Source organism: Ptychodera flava, chromosome 14, assembly GCF_041260155.1.
Source record: "Ptychodera flava strain L36383 chromosome 14, AS_Pfla_20210202, whole genome shotgun sequence".
In the NCBI taxonomy this organism is placed as follows: Eukaryota; Metazoa; Hemichordata; class Enteropneusta; family Ptychoderidae; genus Ptychodera; species Ptychodera flava.
The window spans coordinates 41,653,512-41,670,748 of record NC_091941.1 but is presented as its reverse complement, the minus strand read 5'-3'; the positions used below and the strand labels follow the sequence as shown (position 1 = coordinate 41,670,748).

The following is a 17,237-nucleotide window of genomic DNA, read 5'->3' as shown; positions in this document are numbered from 1 at the left end:
CCCAGGGGTTAGTGCTATGGGTGCGGCAGCACACTCGAACCTGTCCTATTCCCCCTTGGTTGTGTCACTTGGCCATGTACTTTGAACGACTTTGCAGAGTCACACAGTGCAGTCGGCTTTGACGTGGTGTCAACAACTTAGCTTTGCCATTGAAGGAAAGCGTGTACGTAGTTTGGCCAGTTCAGTGCACAGTTAGCTCGTTAATGTTACCGTTTCCTAACAGGTTAGTTGTGCAGTTGTTAGTTGGGTGCAGTTTTGTACCATCTTAGCTCTGGGTAGTGCAATTGCTATACCCATAAGACAGATGGTTGGTACAACGTCTGCGTCGCACGAGCACAGCCTCTGTTGGGCTGTACCCCTCCCACGTGATACAACGCATGTTCATCCATTACTGTAGCGTCCTTATGGATCTGACCAAAGCGAAACTGGGGTACAAACAAAGCGAACAAAAATATGCAGTCATGGTAGAGTATTTTATTCGGGAATAATTTACAATGTGCCAAACAATAAATCTCAGAGTCTGTTTCGACGTACGAGTGCCAGGTCCGTGTTACAAAAATAACAATCGGGGGAATTGTAATCTATGTGGTACAAAATAATCCGTGTTTCAATTTACAATCAGTGGATCGTAAAGCACAAACAAAAGGCACAACCGTGCTCAAAATTTTATCATGGTCCGTGTTAAATTGTAAGAATACAGTCAAGAAGAGCACCACTGTAGGGAGAAGCTATCCCCGGTCCGTGTTATGAGTCTATTCGGTACATCGGGTTCTCTTGATGATGTGTGTCGTCTGGGGTGTGTGAGTAGAGGTCTGCACTCCAACGCTTTTCTTACCTCGCAGCATCATGTGATGATGAAACGCCGCAAAACACTCGCCCTCGTGAAGATGAACCCCGCACAGACTACATCCTTTGGACTTCTCAGACAGTTGTCGCTGGTCTTACCCTCTCTGCTGCACACTTTGCAACATTTCTGCCGTCCCTCCAAATGGCTGACAACGTGCAGGTGCTGATTTGTGGGATTGATGTACGAGGCAAGAGATACGGTAGACTCGACCTCTCTCACACTGGGCTGCGATCGCCCACAATGACCGGCAATGAGCTGCTTTCCGACACGCAGATTAAACATCTTATGGGTCAGCTTACTATCAGGGAGTACATGCTTGAAGCATATATATGCATTCACCAGAGCAACATCGACGAGGTAACATGCCAGATATATTCACCATCTGTGGTTCTTGCACCCGGTGTGAAAGTACTTGTGCTTCTGGTTGGCGAGGTTGACACCTCCCATAAACCGGCGATAATTATACAGCGACAGAGGCACTTGTCGCTGCTCATCTCCCTCCCCCACTGGCACGCACTCCAAGGGTGGATAAACAGTATTGACAATTAATACCTGGGTGTTACTATCCTGATAAGCGGTGATGTTCAACCATGAGTCCGTTCTGGTCGTGGCTTTCATATCCCCAACTGACAGAGGAAGGCGCTTCCTCTTACCCGATGGAATTAATTATTAACCACTGGGTTTTTCAGCTGGAGTTAGCTTCGCCTTACGGAAGCGTTTCTTGCCCGACTTCTTATAACGTTTAGCAGGGACATCATAGCAATCGCTGCTACCACTCTGCAGCAGGTTTGAACTTTAGTCGTCTGCTCGCCTTCAGAAAACTTTTCCAGTCCGTCAAGCTCATGTCTGGAACAGTGTCCACGGACAGGCGGGTCCCGCCCTTTAAAGCCACAGGGAAGCAAAGCCCTGGACATGATTGGACGCAGGGGTGTTTATATATGCAGCCACCTGTTATTATAATGGACCTACGGCAATCAGTCCACCAACCAGCGCTGACATTCCTACCCGTCATGTAAATTGCCTGTCCGTACCATTTTATATGCTAATAATACTCATTTGCAATGCAAATCCCTTGAGGACTTAGCATAACAAAGTCAATGTCATTAGCATCTCAACTTGACATTCCGTCCAGCTGGGTACATGGCAATACGCACCTGCCACCCAAGGACGTTGGCCAAGGTCCATGTTCAGTACGGTACGCCCGAGCAGGGCGTATTGTCATCCAAGTCGGTGACAAGCCAACAGATCGCCCATTAAGCAGTAATGGACTGGCCGTCTCGTTCTTGTACGGCAACGAACAGTGCTTCAGCGGCTTGTTTGGGTCATAACCGTCGCCTTCCGAGCAGCTTACCCAACTAAGGCGGTCAAAGATCGAGGATGCCAAAATTCCCAACGGCTGTCTCGGCCTCGTCCGTTCGGCGAACATGGCTTGTTCAAATAACATGGCCAGCACATCTACATCATCAGCGGTGATGATGACTTGTCATTGACACCCGAGTGCGTAAAACTCGGAATGTACCGACAGGTACCTCTACCTGAGTTGGTCATACTATGTATAAACCAAACACAGGTTTGCCAACTACCATTAGACTCGGCCGTTAGCCGAACTTCATTGGGACAACATAGGCGTAACAAGTCGGTGAACAACGGTTCAAGCACCTAACCACAGCCGCCAAGTCAGTGAACAATGGTAATAAATACTAATGCCGTGTTTGTGGATGGCAAGGCCAAGGCGGTGTGTTTCGTTGCACGGCTTGAACGTCTGGAGCCAAATGTAGCCGACAACGTATGACATCTAAGTGGTAGTCTTTTCGAGAAGGTAACAAGTCGGTTAAAAGCGGTGGTTACCCTTCACAAGTGACGCTCAAGTCCGTTCAGATCAGTTCCATGGCATGGACTAATCAAGCCGAGCCCGTCAAAATCGGTCCGCACTTCCCGTCAATCAGGACTAAGTCCGTGATTTTCATCTCGCACCATTGGCAAAAAATTGCACCGCCAACTGAGGCGGTCTTAGGCTGCAGCCTTATAGATTAACATTGCCAAGTTGGTCAATCTCGGCCGCAAAATATGTGGTGCCTCTGAGCAGAGTACGCCCAAACTCCGCTAGAATACGCCACCGTGCTATCCTGCCAATTACGCTACAAATAAAAAAAAAAACAGTCCCCCACCGGGATAGGGGACTGGCCGGATAGCTTCTGCACCTTTCCCTTTCATTCGACTCCCTGTGAACCCATTTCGAGAGCAAAAGCCGTTCCTCACCCGAAACCTGTCCTCGAATGACCCCTAGGCATGAACAAGGGTTTGCTACACGTAGTGCCGTCGACTTGGCAGGAAATGGGGTACCGAAAAGTAGCCCGATTTCCACCAAGTTGGCAGGATAACGGCCACTGCTGCTCAGATTCTAGCTACACCGAATTTCAAGCGGATTTTCACCGACTTGGCAGTAAAAGGGTAAAGGTGGTTGAAAAGGCTAGAGCGTCAGTTATAAATTTCAACAAAACTATTAAAATATAAAAGTAGTCAACATTCTCTGTGGAATAAAAAAAACTAGACATTTGGGCACAAAGGCATTGGAGAGTTATAGCCTGTTAAAACTTCTGAAAAACTGACCAAATAAGAAGAAGTTGGGGAGTCCTTAGTGTATTAACTATGGTAGAGGTCCCCTAGCTTTTAATAAAATGTTTGAAAAGGGAAAGTCATTATTTGCTGTTTTTCAGGAAAGTTTGACAAGGTGGTGCTGGCATTCAGAGTGAGTGACTGCTATTGCAAATGCATTTTTAGATTCTTTGAGTGTCAAAGAGGTGTCAAAAGTGAGATTAACCAAAAAAAACTGCTCTATGACTTCAAAAGAGGGGTACAAGTATGGCTTGTTTTCAACATTATTGACAGAATAACGGTTTTCCTACATAATTGTATACCAATTTATTCCAACTTTGAAATGAGATATGGACACGGAATTTTTACAGCCTATTAACAAGGTTACAGATAAGATTTGTACGGCACAATTTTCCTGTATTTGAAGTACTTTTTGAAAAATCACATTTTGAAATTTGAAAGAATTTTTAATAATTTTTTGATATATAAACCCATGTAAAATCATAAAAACAAATTTTATTTACAAATCCTGCTGTACAAATCTTACAATAAATAGTGTCAACATATTTATAACTAATTTGGTAATATTAATACTATCCAATTATTATGAAATTCAAATATGTAAAAAAAATATGAAAAAATGAATTTTAATATTTACTGGTGTCATATTTCAAAATCATGGCTACAAATATACAATTTTTATATTCTTTGGAGAAAATATTAACTAAGGGAGTTATCCTGAAAATTTGAACTAAATATCTTGATTCTAACACTTGAAACTTGACATTAACTCTGAGAAAAGAATTGGTGCAAAAATAGCCTTTCCAACCACCTTAAAGTGAATTGAATGTATAGGCCTCCACTTTATAAACACTCATAATAATAACAATTGATTTTACTGTTTTGTAAATTATCTAAAATTGTATCATAAACTCCTTGGGGAGAATACATCACATTTATCATTGAGATCCCATATTTTCTAAAAACTTGGTGCAGCTGATACATGTGTATGTGTGCAGTGTCATTACCAATATGAGAAACTATGCATTGCGATACACAGTTATGCCCTGTACAGAGCATCAGAACCACATACATGCGACCATGTCTATGAGACTGTTGACCAATAGTATACATGTACACAAATAAGGTCACAGACATGTCTAATTAAAACGCTAACTTTAAATATCATTGAATAAGGCGCTTAGAGGTGCTTTATAAATTTCAAGTTGTTAAAGACATGAGAAGCACTGCACTCTTTAGCTCCCATAGTCATATGTATATATGGCAATGGAAGCTATTCTTAAGGTAAAGGGCGACGAATTCGGACGCGCACACGCTTTAGAACGTTTCTGCGCAGATTTAACTCCAGCCTGTCGCAAATGGGTTACTTTGTAGCGCATGTATTTAACATCACCTGTCATTGTTGAAATTGCGCTTTTACCTAATTTTTTGACCCAGTCTCTTAGAAATACATGTGACCTATAACCTTGTCATATTTTGACCCCCTAGGAAGCTGGTTTTTATTCAATATGAGCGAAAAATTAACATTTCTCTCCCATTTACATGGCGCATATTACCCATTCACCTGGAGATATTGTAAAAAGTAGCGTGGAGACACCCTTTTATTAAAAGTGTAAACTGAATGGTATTATGTCAGGATTTTATTCGCCAAGTTTGGTCAAAATGACACCATTCAAAGCGACAGGAAGAAAGTTCGAAAATTATGTGGTGATATAATTTCGATATCGTCATTTTGTAATCGATACTTACGTAAAAATTTCTTTACAAACATCATGAAAACTATACATTCGATAGATATGGATCTTAAGTCTTGGTATTTATTAAAATTAACTCATTTGCTAAGCTTTTTATAATTGCTTTCTTTAGTTTAAGTGAATTTTATCATTTTTATTTATTTCTAACGACGCCATTTTAACGTCCGTTTCCATGGAAACGAGCGTGGTGACCCCCATTTTTTATTTTATTTTTGCACTTGCACAACTTCCAAGAATATTTGTGCAAAGTTTCAAGAAAATGACACCACAACTTAATTTTGACGTAATTCGTAGTACTTCACCTTAAAGGCTAGGGAACTGTCTGTATGTCTGTATGTCTGTCCGTCAACATCAAAAACTCCAAAACTGCTGCACATTTCATCTTGATATTTGGTGTGTACATGGATGATGGGCTGTAGATGAGATTTTGTTCAAATGAAGTAGTCATTGCCAAAAATATGCAAATTAAGTGAAAAAATGTAAAAACAGTCAAAATTGAAAAACTCAATAACCACTGAGCAGATTACATGAAAAATTAGCATGTAAGTACTTTGGGCTGACCTGAAATGATTGTGCACATCTTGGGTCAGTATTTTGGACTTGCTATTTTTCATGAATTTTTTTTGTAATTTTCTCCCATTTTTGGTCAAAAAATCTTCTTCTCTGAAACCACAAGTCCGATTGATTTGAAACTTGGTATGGAAGTGCATAGGAGTGACCTTTTCCAAATTTGGGCAAATCGTGGTGAAATTTGCATATTTTTAGTTTACACGTCCATAGACTCCCATGTATAAGGCAGATCTCCATAGACTCCCATGTATAAGGCCACAAAAAATAAAAATTTAGTTTCTCATCGTATTCATATTGCAAAAAGGATGCAGTGACACAATTTTTAGTCCCCACGGATGAAGTCCAGTGGGCTTATAGATTGGGTCATGTCCGTCTGTTCGTCCATCCATTCACACAGATATCTCGGATATTTTGACAAAATGTCATGTGACCTCGATGACCTTTGACCTCAAATATACATATTTGTCCATAACTCAGTAACCACAAGTACTACCACCCTTCATATATGGTATGATGGGACACCTTATGACGCCACATATTGTACCTCATTAATTATGTGCATATCCAATTTTGAGTGAGCAATAGAGCTAGAGGTCTGATTTTTGGTATATAGGGATAACTTAGCAATACAATTTTTTTGACAAAATGTCATGTGACCTCGGTGACCTTTGACCTCAAATATACATATTTGTCCATAACTCAGTAACCACAAGTGCTACACCCTTCATATATGGTATGATGGGACACCTTATGACACCACATATTGTACCTCATTAATAATGCACATATCTAATTTTGAGCAAGCCAATAGGGCTAGAGGTCTGATATTTGGTATATAGGGATAACTTAGCAATACAATTTTTTTTGACAAAATGTCACGTGACCTCGGTGACCTTTGACCTCAAATATACATATTTGTCCATAACTCAGTAACCACAAGTGCTACACCCTTCATATTTGGTATGATTGGACACCTTATGACACCACATACTGTACCTCAATAATTATGCACATATCTCATTCTGAGCAAGCCAATAGAGCTGGATGTCTGATTTTTGGTATATAGGGATAACTATAGGAGAGAAATTTTTTGACCAAATGTCATATGACCTCGATGACCTTTTACTTAAAATATATGTTTATGTCAATAAATAAGTAACTACAAGTGCTATGTCCTTTGTATTTAGTAGGATGGGAGACCTTATGACAACACATGCTTTACCTCATTAATTATGCACACATCTAATTCTGGGCAAGCGAATAGAGCTAGAGGTCTGATTTTTTGGCATATAGGGATTAATTAGCAATATACTTTTTTTTCAAAGTGTCATGTGACCTCGGTGACCTTTGACCTTGATTATACATATATATGCATATCTCAGTAACCACAAGTTCTATACCCTCCAATTTTGATAGGTTATTAAACCTTAAGATGTCACATCTTGTTCCTCATTTATTATGCGCAAATGTATTTCTTGGCTGGCCAATACTGCTAGAGGTCTGATCTTTTTTCCCGATTTAGAACCATAACTTAGACATGCCTCATGTGTTTCAAGTTGGGAACAACAACATAGACCTATGTGCCCATAGATCTCAACATATACACTCCAGTGATACTTCTTAATGACCATATTTCCCTGCCCCATCAAGACTAATACTCCTATTACAAGTGGGGACTATGTCATGAGTTAATGGTTGTATCACAGTATTCGATATTTCTAATTCTGTATTTTTTCCATTTTATATTCTGAATAAATACATTAAACATATTTCACTGTCTCCAGTACATTACATTTAAGTATTTTCACTTCATGCACTTTATCCCTTTCACACATGTTCAAATATCTGACCAGAGAACAAACACTAAATAGTCCAGGATGGGAGCTAGAGTGTCATTGACGCTATTTTTTCGAAAAGGTATCACCTTCACTGTAGAGTTAGCGGTTTTTTAAACATAGCTAATTAACTTTCTTGATCGTAAAGTTTTCTGATATCGTTTTCAGTCAGTAGTGCAACATTGACTTGGTCTATAGCTTTAATGCAGTCTTCAAAAGGGATGAATAATGTGTTTGAACAAGCTATATCACCTACCATTTTGAATATCACTTGAATGATCACAAAACTAGGGAAAAACTGACATTTTATCTTCTTACCTTTCTCACTACCGAATTTTAAAGTTTTGTGTTTTCCGTCATGATCGATTTTACCACAGTATGATTGATCAATTAATTGACCATGCGAGATTGTATGTCATGACCCACACCACCTGGCAGTTTGTAGCATGACCATTATGCAAATGAGCAATGCAAATGTCAAAAAATGGTCAAAAAACCCTTCATCTATTGGCTGTTATAGGGTACTGTCTGATGCAAATATTAAACAAAAAAGCTGGTGAAACTTTACACCTCATCAACCAGTTAATGGCCCTGCTACTATCACTGCCAGAATGTTCTGATTAAAAAGCCAAAGTGAAGCAAAAAGTAAAAATTCAGAATCTGTAATTTCTACTCAGTATTTTCAGTCTTTTCACACATTGTTCAACTGAAGGCATTATCATCAATGGCGTGGGCTTTTTATTAATTCTGATAAGTTACTTGTATTTTTGTTATTAGTCACAATCAGTACATTTATTAGCAGTATTTAGAATTCTTGACAGTATTTTGTTATATTGCCCTTTCTGGTAAAGTAGATATGAGATGTCATGTACCGGTATATATGAACCCATATACAAGTTCCATAATATTAAATTCCTCAGCAAATAGCTGATACTAAATGGACATCAGTTTCATGCTTTCTTATCATAACCAAATCTCTTTCTTGTTTTGATTGCCCAGCATTGCTGATGTTGGTTATATGCCATGGATAATAAAATGATAAGTATTCATATTGCAGAGTCAAGCTGCTAAAACTGGCAGTTACAGTGACAGCATCAGAAGCATTCCTCAAGCAACTGAACTTCTGCCATTACTCAACAAGCATGTTTTATGTATCCATCAATTGGAAGGCAAGAACAGATTCATTGAAGTAAGAAACATTTGTAGTTTTTCTACCACAGAACAGAATGTGATCAATATGCCTAAATTTCTCATTGATAACAGGTACATGTATTTGTAGGAATACCAGTGGCACATTCCAAAAGTCAGTCATCACACTGACTGGAAGAACAATGGACAATTTCAAAAATTCGAACTGTTTTATCTCTGAAAGTATTTGGTCTAACTCAATGAAACTTTCTGCAAAAAATTCATGTTATTTAAACTGTTCATTCCACTCTATAAGTATTTATAGGTTTTAAGAAAACTTTTTACCTCTCAAAATCCAGTAATATTTGCTGTAGTGTTAGTTATGCAGTGGAAACATACTTTTTTGAGCCCAGTATATCCTATTTTAGAATTTAGACTATAGTCATTGTGCTTTACAAGGCTTAACGATGAAGTAGGACATCCATATTTGAGATAATTGAGCCTAAAGGTCATCTTGAATGTGTGTCTGATGTAAAAATTCTTCCATAAAGCTGTTGATTTTGCTCTACTCAAAAAATGGCCCTTTATCAGTATGATGCTATGTTTTCATCAGGAATTTGTGAAAACTTTCATAGAACAGAGCTAGTATGCTAAACATCATACTCTTTGTGGGTCATTTGACATATTTTCATTGCCATTTTCCAATCATGAATGTAATTTGGCATTTTCTTTCCAGAGCATGGTAGAATACGCTTCCGCCAAATTGTTTTTGTTTACTTTGATTTGTAGTAGTTTCAGAATCTGCATCATTTACAATAATTTCTTCAATCTGATGGAATGCTCGCAAAGTATGCATTTCTACACACGGCACCACAGAACACCATTTCTTGATACCAAGATGAGGCCCAAGAATAAATAGTTTGAAACCACTGTGCAAATTCTGAAAATACAATAATTTGCTACCCATCCAAAGTTTCAAACATTGCAATTCTGAACACATCATTGAAACATCTTGTCATAGTGAAGCAATATACTTGGTTCAAGTCTCTGATTTGTGAATGTTTGAGTTGGGCATATGCGATGATTTATGTTCTTTGTTTTACATGAAACCTGTGAATAGGGTGAACGTGATGAGTGGGCTGTAAGAGATATCCGGAATTTTCACCCGGAACCACAGACCTGAATTGCTATAAATTATTGATGAGGTTACATTTGTATTTATTTATGTATTATTGACAAGATGACATAATCCCATTTTGCACATCGGGAGAGGTTTCCTCTTGATCCCACCAGAGATGTGCATAAAGCTGACATGACGTTGTTGATAAAATACCAAGTTTGATCCCTGGGGCGATCACACCTACCAAAATTAGCTTGACCTTTGTTGTATCACCGAAAATGCGTGAAATTGGTTGTTTACGGTATATGGCCAATGTGACAACATGTGACCAATGTTGCATGAGGGAATGCTTCAGAACTACAGAAAATGTAATTGAACAGGCCTTCCACTTCGCTGGTCATATCAACTGTCTGGTTGCTGATGTGCAGACCATTTAACATTGGAAAGTGGAGTTGCTTTTATAGGCAACCAATGGGTTCCACGGGTTCACTCTATGTTATTGATTGACAGCATACATGTCTTTGTTCTTAGTTCACTTTTTATTTCAAGATAGGATTATAAGCAAAAATTTCACCAAATTTTCACTGTGACATCTGTGTCCCGGGATTGTGTAATAAGTTAGATTTGATATAGGGATATAAGATACTGTGTCAATCAAGCTACATGTAGGATATTGCTACTGAGTTTTTCTGTCTTTTGCCCATGGTTGTCTATCAGCAGTGTCATTGTGATCACAGCATGCCAGTTCATAAGAAATTCTTGTCATTAATTTTTTTGTCCTTTATGATTTCTGTGGATGTAAGTCGATTTTTGAAAGTGATTGAAAGTTAGAGTGGTATTCAATAATTGTGCAATAATTAGCACAAATTATGATTTCATGGCAGATAACACAGGTTGGTCGAGTATAAGCCCCTTTCCTGATATAACCGCCCGTTTTGCGTTGCTGAACCAGGTTTTGTACTCAGACGAATATGGTAGATGCACAGGCGTTCATGGGCTGGGTAATCTGCTTGATTGATCAATAGTCCGCCCAATCTATTGATTGCATACTCGTTACTCTGCCCTATACCGCAACTTTAGAATGCTTCTGACTAGATGCCATATTTGCTCACCTTGTAGAATACTCGATGTCGAAGTTGCTTCGCACAACATGGCTACAAATAGCATGTATTCTTCTTATTGGCCAGGATAATGGTAGGGGGGGGCTGTCAATCATTTTTTATTTGCTTTACATCTCTGTGTACATAGTCCGTCTAGCTGCTGGTACTGTGCAAGGATGCCAAGTTGGTGAATCCCACAGAAAGTAATTCACTTCTGTGCACACTCAAAGGTAACGCGTTTGATCGCTGGGAAAACCTAACCTGGGCTACCAAATTTCAATTAGGTTTGTATGAAATAGAAGAGACCTGAGAGAAACTTTTGCAAATGACTTTCTTTTATTTTTTTTAATTCACTGACTTGAACCAAGTCCAAAATGAAGCAATCAATAAATTCATATTAACATTGTTTGACAATATGTGAATCAAATATACATTGGGTACCTTTGTAAAGGATTTTGTTTCAGCTTTCATTCAAATTTAATTAGACATCAATTGTCATTGTGCACATTTTCGATAGGAGGAACTGCGAATAACGAAGGCAAAGATGGAAGAAGTGGTGGATGAAAATGCAAGATTACATGAAGAACTTAAAACCAAAGTTGTGGAAATTACATTGAACGAAGGCAGCAAAATGGTAGCTACAGTGTTTTAATGATACCTCTGTAAACTTGATTTTACTAAGCCTTCTCTGATTACATTAAAAGATATTTCCAATTTAAAGGAACTTCACTTGTCCAGAATATGAAACAGTATATTCTGTCACTATGACAAGGAGAACAGAATTGCCGAATGTGCTGTATGGGTACTCTGACTTTATAACTTAACATCTTATTTATCAACTTCTCAATATACGGTATAGGATGAAAAAGAAATGATCCAAGATGAAAAGTCTGGTGTTACAAGTAATAAGAATTTTGCCGAAACTATTGGTATTATTGATAGTCAAAACCCTGAAAACGTTCAAATTGAACTGGTAAGTAACAGACATCATAACTGTTTTGACTTTCAAAACAAAATTTCTATGATCAATGTGAAATTTCTGATTATGGAGTGGTTTCCTATTTGGCTTTGGTTGTTGATTTAAAGAAATCTTGGATGTTGATTTGTTTACAAATATTTTGCCTTGAAACAAAACATTCCTGACTTTCCTTGGCTCTAATTAGCTGTATCAAGTACCGCATAGCACTTGTTCTGCTGTATAGCACTTGTTCAGTTTTGTATGGTTTGAATAATTTCAAATTTGAAAGTTTCATCAAACTTGTCACAAACTGTAAAGTTGGAGGGTTTTCAGCATCCTCATTGTTTCAATTTTGTAAACTTAACTTCATTTTCCACATGAATTTCTTGTGAAACTGTGACAACCAGTGAGATAAAATAGAACTTTTACATTCCTAAAAACCTCTTGGAAAACTTATTATTTCAAGATGGCTTTCTGTCAATTGTTTACTTTAAAATCCTGTTTGTCAGCCTTTCTTGCGTGATGGTCGAGTTTGAAACAGAATATGTTTGTGATAATATTTCATTTCACATTTTAAGGGTTGTCTGCATTCAGCTTTGCTTTAATGTTGTTGGCCCTGAAAAACCTGTGGGGCACTTGCACTAGCTGAAAACGTTAAGATTTTACATTCCTAAAAATCAACTGCTCTAGAAAGTTTAACAAGAAATTTCTGTCAAGTGAGGATGATTTTTGAAATTTGACCAGGGAATTTTGTGTAACTTTTATGTCCGTGGATTTCAAAACAGAAGTTTTACATTAGCAATGTTACTTGGCTTTGACTATTTCAAATTCTTTGATCAGTGATAGATCAGCTCAGATATGTATTTGTGACTCTGAATTTCTTGTCAAACTAACATGACCCTCACTGATGAAAGCAACAAAATACTGAGCATCACTTTTACCAAACAGCTGGGATCATTACAAACAATTTCTCCTTGGTGTAATATTAATATTAATGTCTTTTGAAAACTGTTTTCTGCAGGAGAAAATTGCAACATTGCATGCAAGTAGGACAAGGCGACTTGAATCCCAGCTTGCTGAGGCCAGGTACGTGAAGTAGAGAAACAGTTTGTATTTTTCACAATATGCGCACAGAAGGCATCAAAAGTAGCACTTTGCCCATTCTTAAAAATGCTAAAAAAGCAAAAGTGACCCTTCATAAAGTTGTGATTTTTGAAAAGGAATGTTGATATTGCTTTGCAGTGATATAACTTCTTTGTAGAAAATACTAAGACTATCTGTGTATAGAGTTGATTTTATATACTTTGCAGAATCTTTGCAGCTGGATAGTCCTTAGTTATATTTGAAGATACCTCAATGCTACATGGAATCAATCATAATATAAGTTTCAACTAATGTCTAAGATCAATATCCTGCAAAGTTCTAGTACCATTTTTTATTGAATGGTTGTTGCTCATACCACTGGACATTTATCTATAATCCCATGAAACTTTGAGTGTTAAGTTGAGGTGAACAAAACCATGAAAAACAAAGCACAGTGAAGTAACTCAAAATAAAATTTATTGAATCATATAGGACCTGTGATTTTACTTTTCGGCCCATGTGTTGAAAAGGGGGAGCCAACAATATCACAATATGTCTGCTTAATCTCTCTCTCTTGAATATCCATCCATAGACCAAATATTATGGAGCTCACAACTCAAAAAATGTCTCTAAATGGAATTTTTGGTTGATTATGTGGAACTTATTGAGTCATGGGTGTGGCTTTGCTTAGTAAAGAAAACGTTGCCTGCTCTATCAAAGCAACTTATGCCATTGTTCTCTGTTCAGTTGCTGTGTCAACTTCATGAATGGTCAACATTCTGGGCATACCAGCTTGCTGTAACTACCATAAAAAACTTCTGTGACAAAATCAGTCTCATTAAAAGAATTGTTATCTTTAACCTCTATTTCCTACGCCTGCATGTCTGTGTATGGTATCATCTACAATGTATACTATGTATGGTATCATCTACAATGTATACTATGTATGGTATCATCTACAATGTATGTCTATGTATGGTATCATCTACACATGTATGTTTATGTACAGTATCATGTACACAGTTTTTGAAGTCTGAGCTATCTAATCTTTTCATTGTACAAGCACTCCTATAATAACACTATAGTCACATCAACCATTGATGTACTTGTAGACAATGTGATTCTCATTGCCTAATAGATAGGCTCTCAAACATACCCTTTGGCAAAAGTTTGTGGAGGGAAAGTGTTTCCATAGCTTGCCCATGGATATGTTGGAATTTATGCCATTCTATTCTGTGTTTATCCTTGATGTAGAATTTTTCAGAATAAAACATAGTCTCATTCCCTTGAACACTTGAAAGTTTATATGAAGGTGCTGACAGATGATCAGGTTTGTCAACATTATGCAAAATAGCAACAATGGTCTCGGATGTGAGTACAGATTTGTGTGTGAAGTATGAGACTAAATGTACATACATTTGTGTATTAAATATGATAAAAGCAGAGTAAAATCCTCTACAATTGTTTTATGTGTTCCTTATGTTTTTTCTAGGAACGAATTAGAAAGGGCTGAACATACAATAGACAAACTAAAGTCTAACCTTAGGCACTTGGAATCCCAGGACCTGTTATCTGGGAATGAGAAGACACATGTAGCAGGTCTCTGTTTGAAATGTGCGCAAAATGAAGCAGTCATAGCCTCAACTCATGTAGATGCAAATGTCAAACTTGTTCAGCGAATAACATGGTAAGTCTTGTGTTCCGTTTCATTTTATCCTCCCTTTCAGCAAATCTATATGTACCAGTGAAAGCAGTCGATGTTTATCATCTGTATGTCTGAACGGACATACTTATGTATGTATGCACAGTTATGTATGTATACACATGTATGAATGTTGATACATGTATAAATGTCAGTGTCTAAAAAACCTTGGCATACACTCAGTTCCTCATTTGCATATTGATTCATAAAAATGCAGAAACTTTAAAGGTATACTGTCATCTGTTCCAATTTTGCCAAAGTTACCATGGAAAGAGAAAATCTAACCAATCACAGATTTTAAGCAGATGGCCGCTTTTTAAAAACAGCGCCCTCACATGGGCATTTTGAATACCAAGGAATGCCCCTTTGACCATATATGGCATATTTAGATTACAGGTGACTGTATACCTTTAAGTAGAGGCATGTTCTTCTCGACTGATACCAGTATTGGTTAGGGTAGCATATTTTACTGCAGCATGAGCTTTCGAAGACAAGTCTCCTTCATCAGATGCACTTGCAGAATGGACAGAGGAGCACAAAGCCAAATGAATTGTGGGTAATGGACAATACCTAAGGAAGGTGTCAGAGTGAAACAGACAGTTTAAACAAAGGTGTGAAAACACTGTTTGGTGAGGACAATGGTTAGAACAACTAGAGAAAATCACAGCCAACTTAGATATTCGTAATGTGTTAAAAATCTGTAATCTCAGTTCAGTCCTTCTTTGACACAGTCGAGATATTGCAGGACTTTGAGTTCTTCAGTCTCTCCTTCTGATAGTGTTTTTACTCTTGATCTTTCTCAGTACAGCCACACTGGTGGTACCATTTTCCTGCAGACAGAAGGAACCATTGAATTCAAATTAGTTGTGAGTGAGTACAAATTCAGCTAGTTTATAGGTGAAGGTAGCACTTTCTCCACCAGGTATTATATTTCTCATAACTTCAAGTCCATCAGCTATCAGAAATATAATGCCTGATTGAGAAAAGACGATGTGCTGCCATTTGACTCTGTACTCCACTCAGGTTAGTTTGATGACAGGTCTTGGCTTTGGTTTGATTCCGAGTGTGAACAAGTCAATCCTAGTTCAGGCAAAGGTTCTCCACTTCATAGGAATTGGACTGGATTTAATAAGAGGATTAGTTTTCCCAGGATTGAAAATCTTCTTAAGTTGGAGAATCTCATTTGTCCCATTTGTGTGACAACGCATATCATAGTGTAAGAGTTGCTCAGCCTATCAGGGTTGATGAAGGTTTAACCTCCAGTTGTGGCTATCCAGGGACAATACATTAAAGGGGCCAGGTTTTGCCCTCCTATAGCAAATGTCTCAATCTTCATGGATGCGTCCTTTCTGGGATGGGGAGTGCATCTGAACAGTGAAATTATTTCGGGCTTGTAGTCTGAGAATCAAGCTGCCCAGTATGTCTATTTGTAGGAAATGACAGTGGTGTTTCTTGCCCTGAAACATTTTCACTCAAATTTCCAACAAAAATTACGGCAACAATTTGCCAACAAAATGAACTTGGGGGAGCCAGATCTTCACTTACACATTCCCTCCAGTGCCTCTTTTATGGAAAATGCTAGCCAAGATGATGGCAGATCAATGCAAAAGTATTCTCATAGCTTTATATTGGCCTACAAGGACTTGGTTTCATATTCCACTCAAACTGATTAGTGAGAGACCACTAGTCTTACCTTGTTGGGCTCTCAAGTTGTTCCTTCCAGAGCATCAGGAGGTAACATTGATCACATTGAGATTATCAAGCAATCCGTGTGCCTGTAAGGATTTTCTGCAGGAGCAGCCTCACGTATTGCCAGACAGCACTGGCCTTCTACTTCAAAGTCATACAACGCAAAGTGGTCTTCCTACTGTGATTGGTGTTAGGCTCAGTCGATTGATCCTTGCTGACCTATGACTCCTCAGTTAGAAGACTTCTTTCTGTTTCTTTTTAGTCCCCACGGACACTGTCCGGGGGGACTTACAGGTTTGGTCATGTCCGTGCGTGCGTGTATCTGTGCGTGTATCTGTGCGTGCGTCCTTCTGTCCGTTCATTCACGCAGATATCTCAGAGACGCCTGGAGCGATTTCATTCAAACTTGGTACAAGGATTATCACCTATCCCATACATATGCACGTTGATTAGTTTTACGATCCAATCCAATATGGCCGTCTGGCAGCCATTTTATTTCCTGTATTTAATGTCGGTGCGTATGTTCACGCAAATTTCTCAGTGATGCTAGGAGCGATGTCATTCAAACTTGGTACATAGATTACTCTATATGTTATACATATGCACATCGATTTTTGTTCTGATCCGGTCTAAAATGGCTGCGTGGCAGCCATTTTGTTTCCTATATTTGACGACTGTGCGTTTGTTCACGAAAATTTCTCAGCGATGCCGGGCGCGATTGTATTGAAAGTTGGTACCTATATTAATCCCTATCACATATATATGCACGCCAATTTTTGTAATGATTCGATCATAAATGGCTGTGTGACGGCCGTTTTCTTTCCTGTATTTGACA

General features: G+C 38.3%; 1 protein-coding gene across 5 annotated transcripts in view; it reads left to right on the top strand.

Moving 5' to 3' along the window:
* Nucleotides 1-17,237, top strand: part of LOC139150540 (serologically defined colon cancer antigen 8 homolog) — a 68,444-nt gene that overhangs the window by 13,349 nt on the left and 37,858 nt on the right. For all 5 annotated transcript variants that reach the window (XM_070722975.1, XM_070722973.1, XM_070722974.1 and 2 more), the window contains 5 exons: nucleotides 8,680-8,811; nucleotides 11,488-11,604; nucleotides 11,830-11,943; nucleotides 12,950-13,014; nucleotides 14,504-14,698. In XM_070722975.1, coding sequence (XP_070579076.1) covers nucleotides 8,680-8,811; nucleotides 11,488-11,604; nucleotides 11,830-11,943; nucleotides 12,950-13,014; nucleotides 14,504-14,698 — 623 coding nt within the window. The remainder of the gene's footprint in view (nucleotides 1-8,679; nucleotides 8,812-11,487; nucleotides 11,605-11,829; nucleotides 11,944-12,949; nucleotides 13,015-14,503; nucleotides 14,699-17,237) is intronic.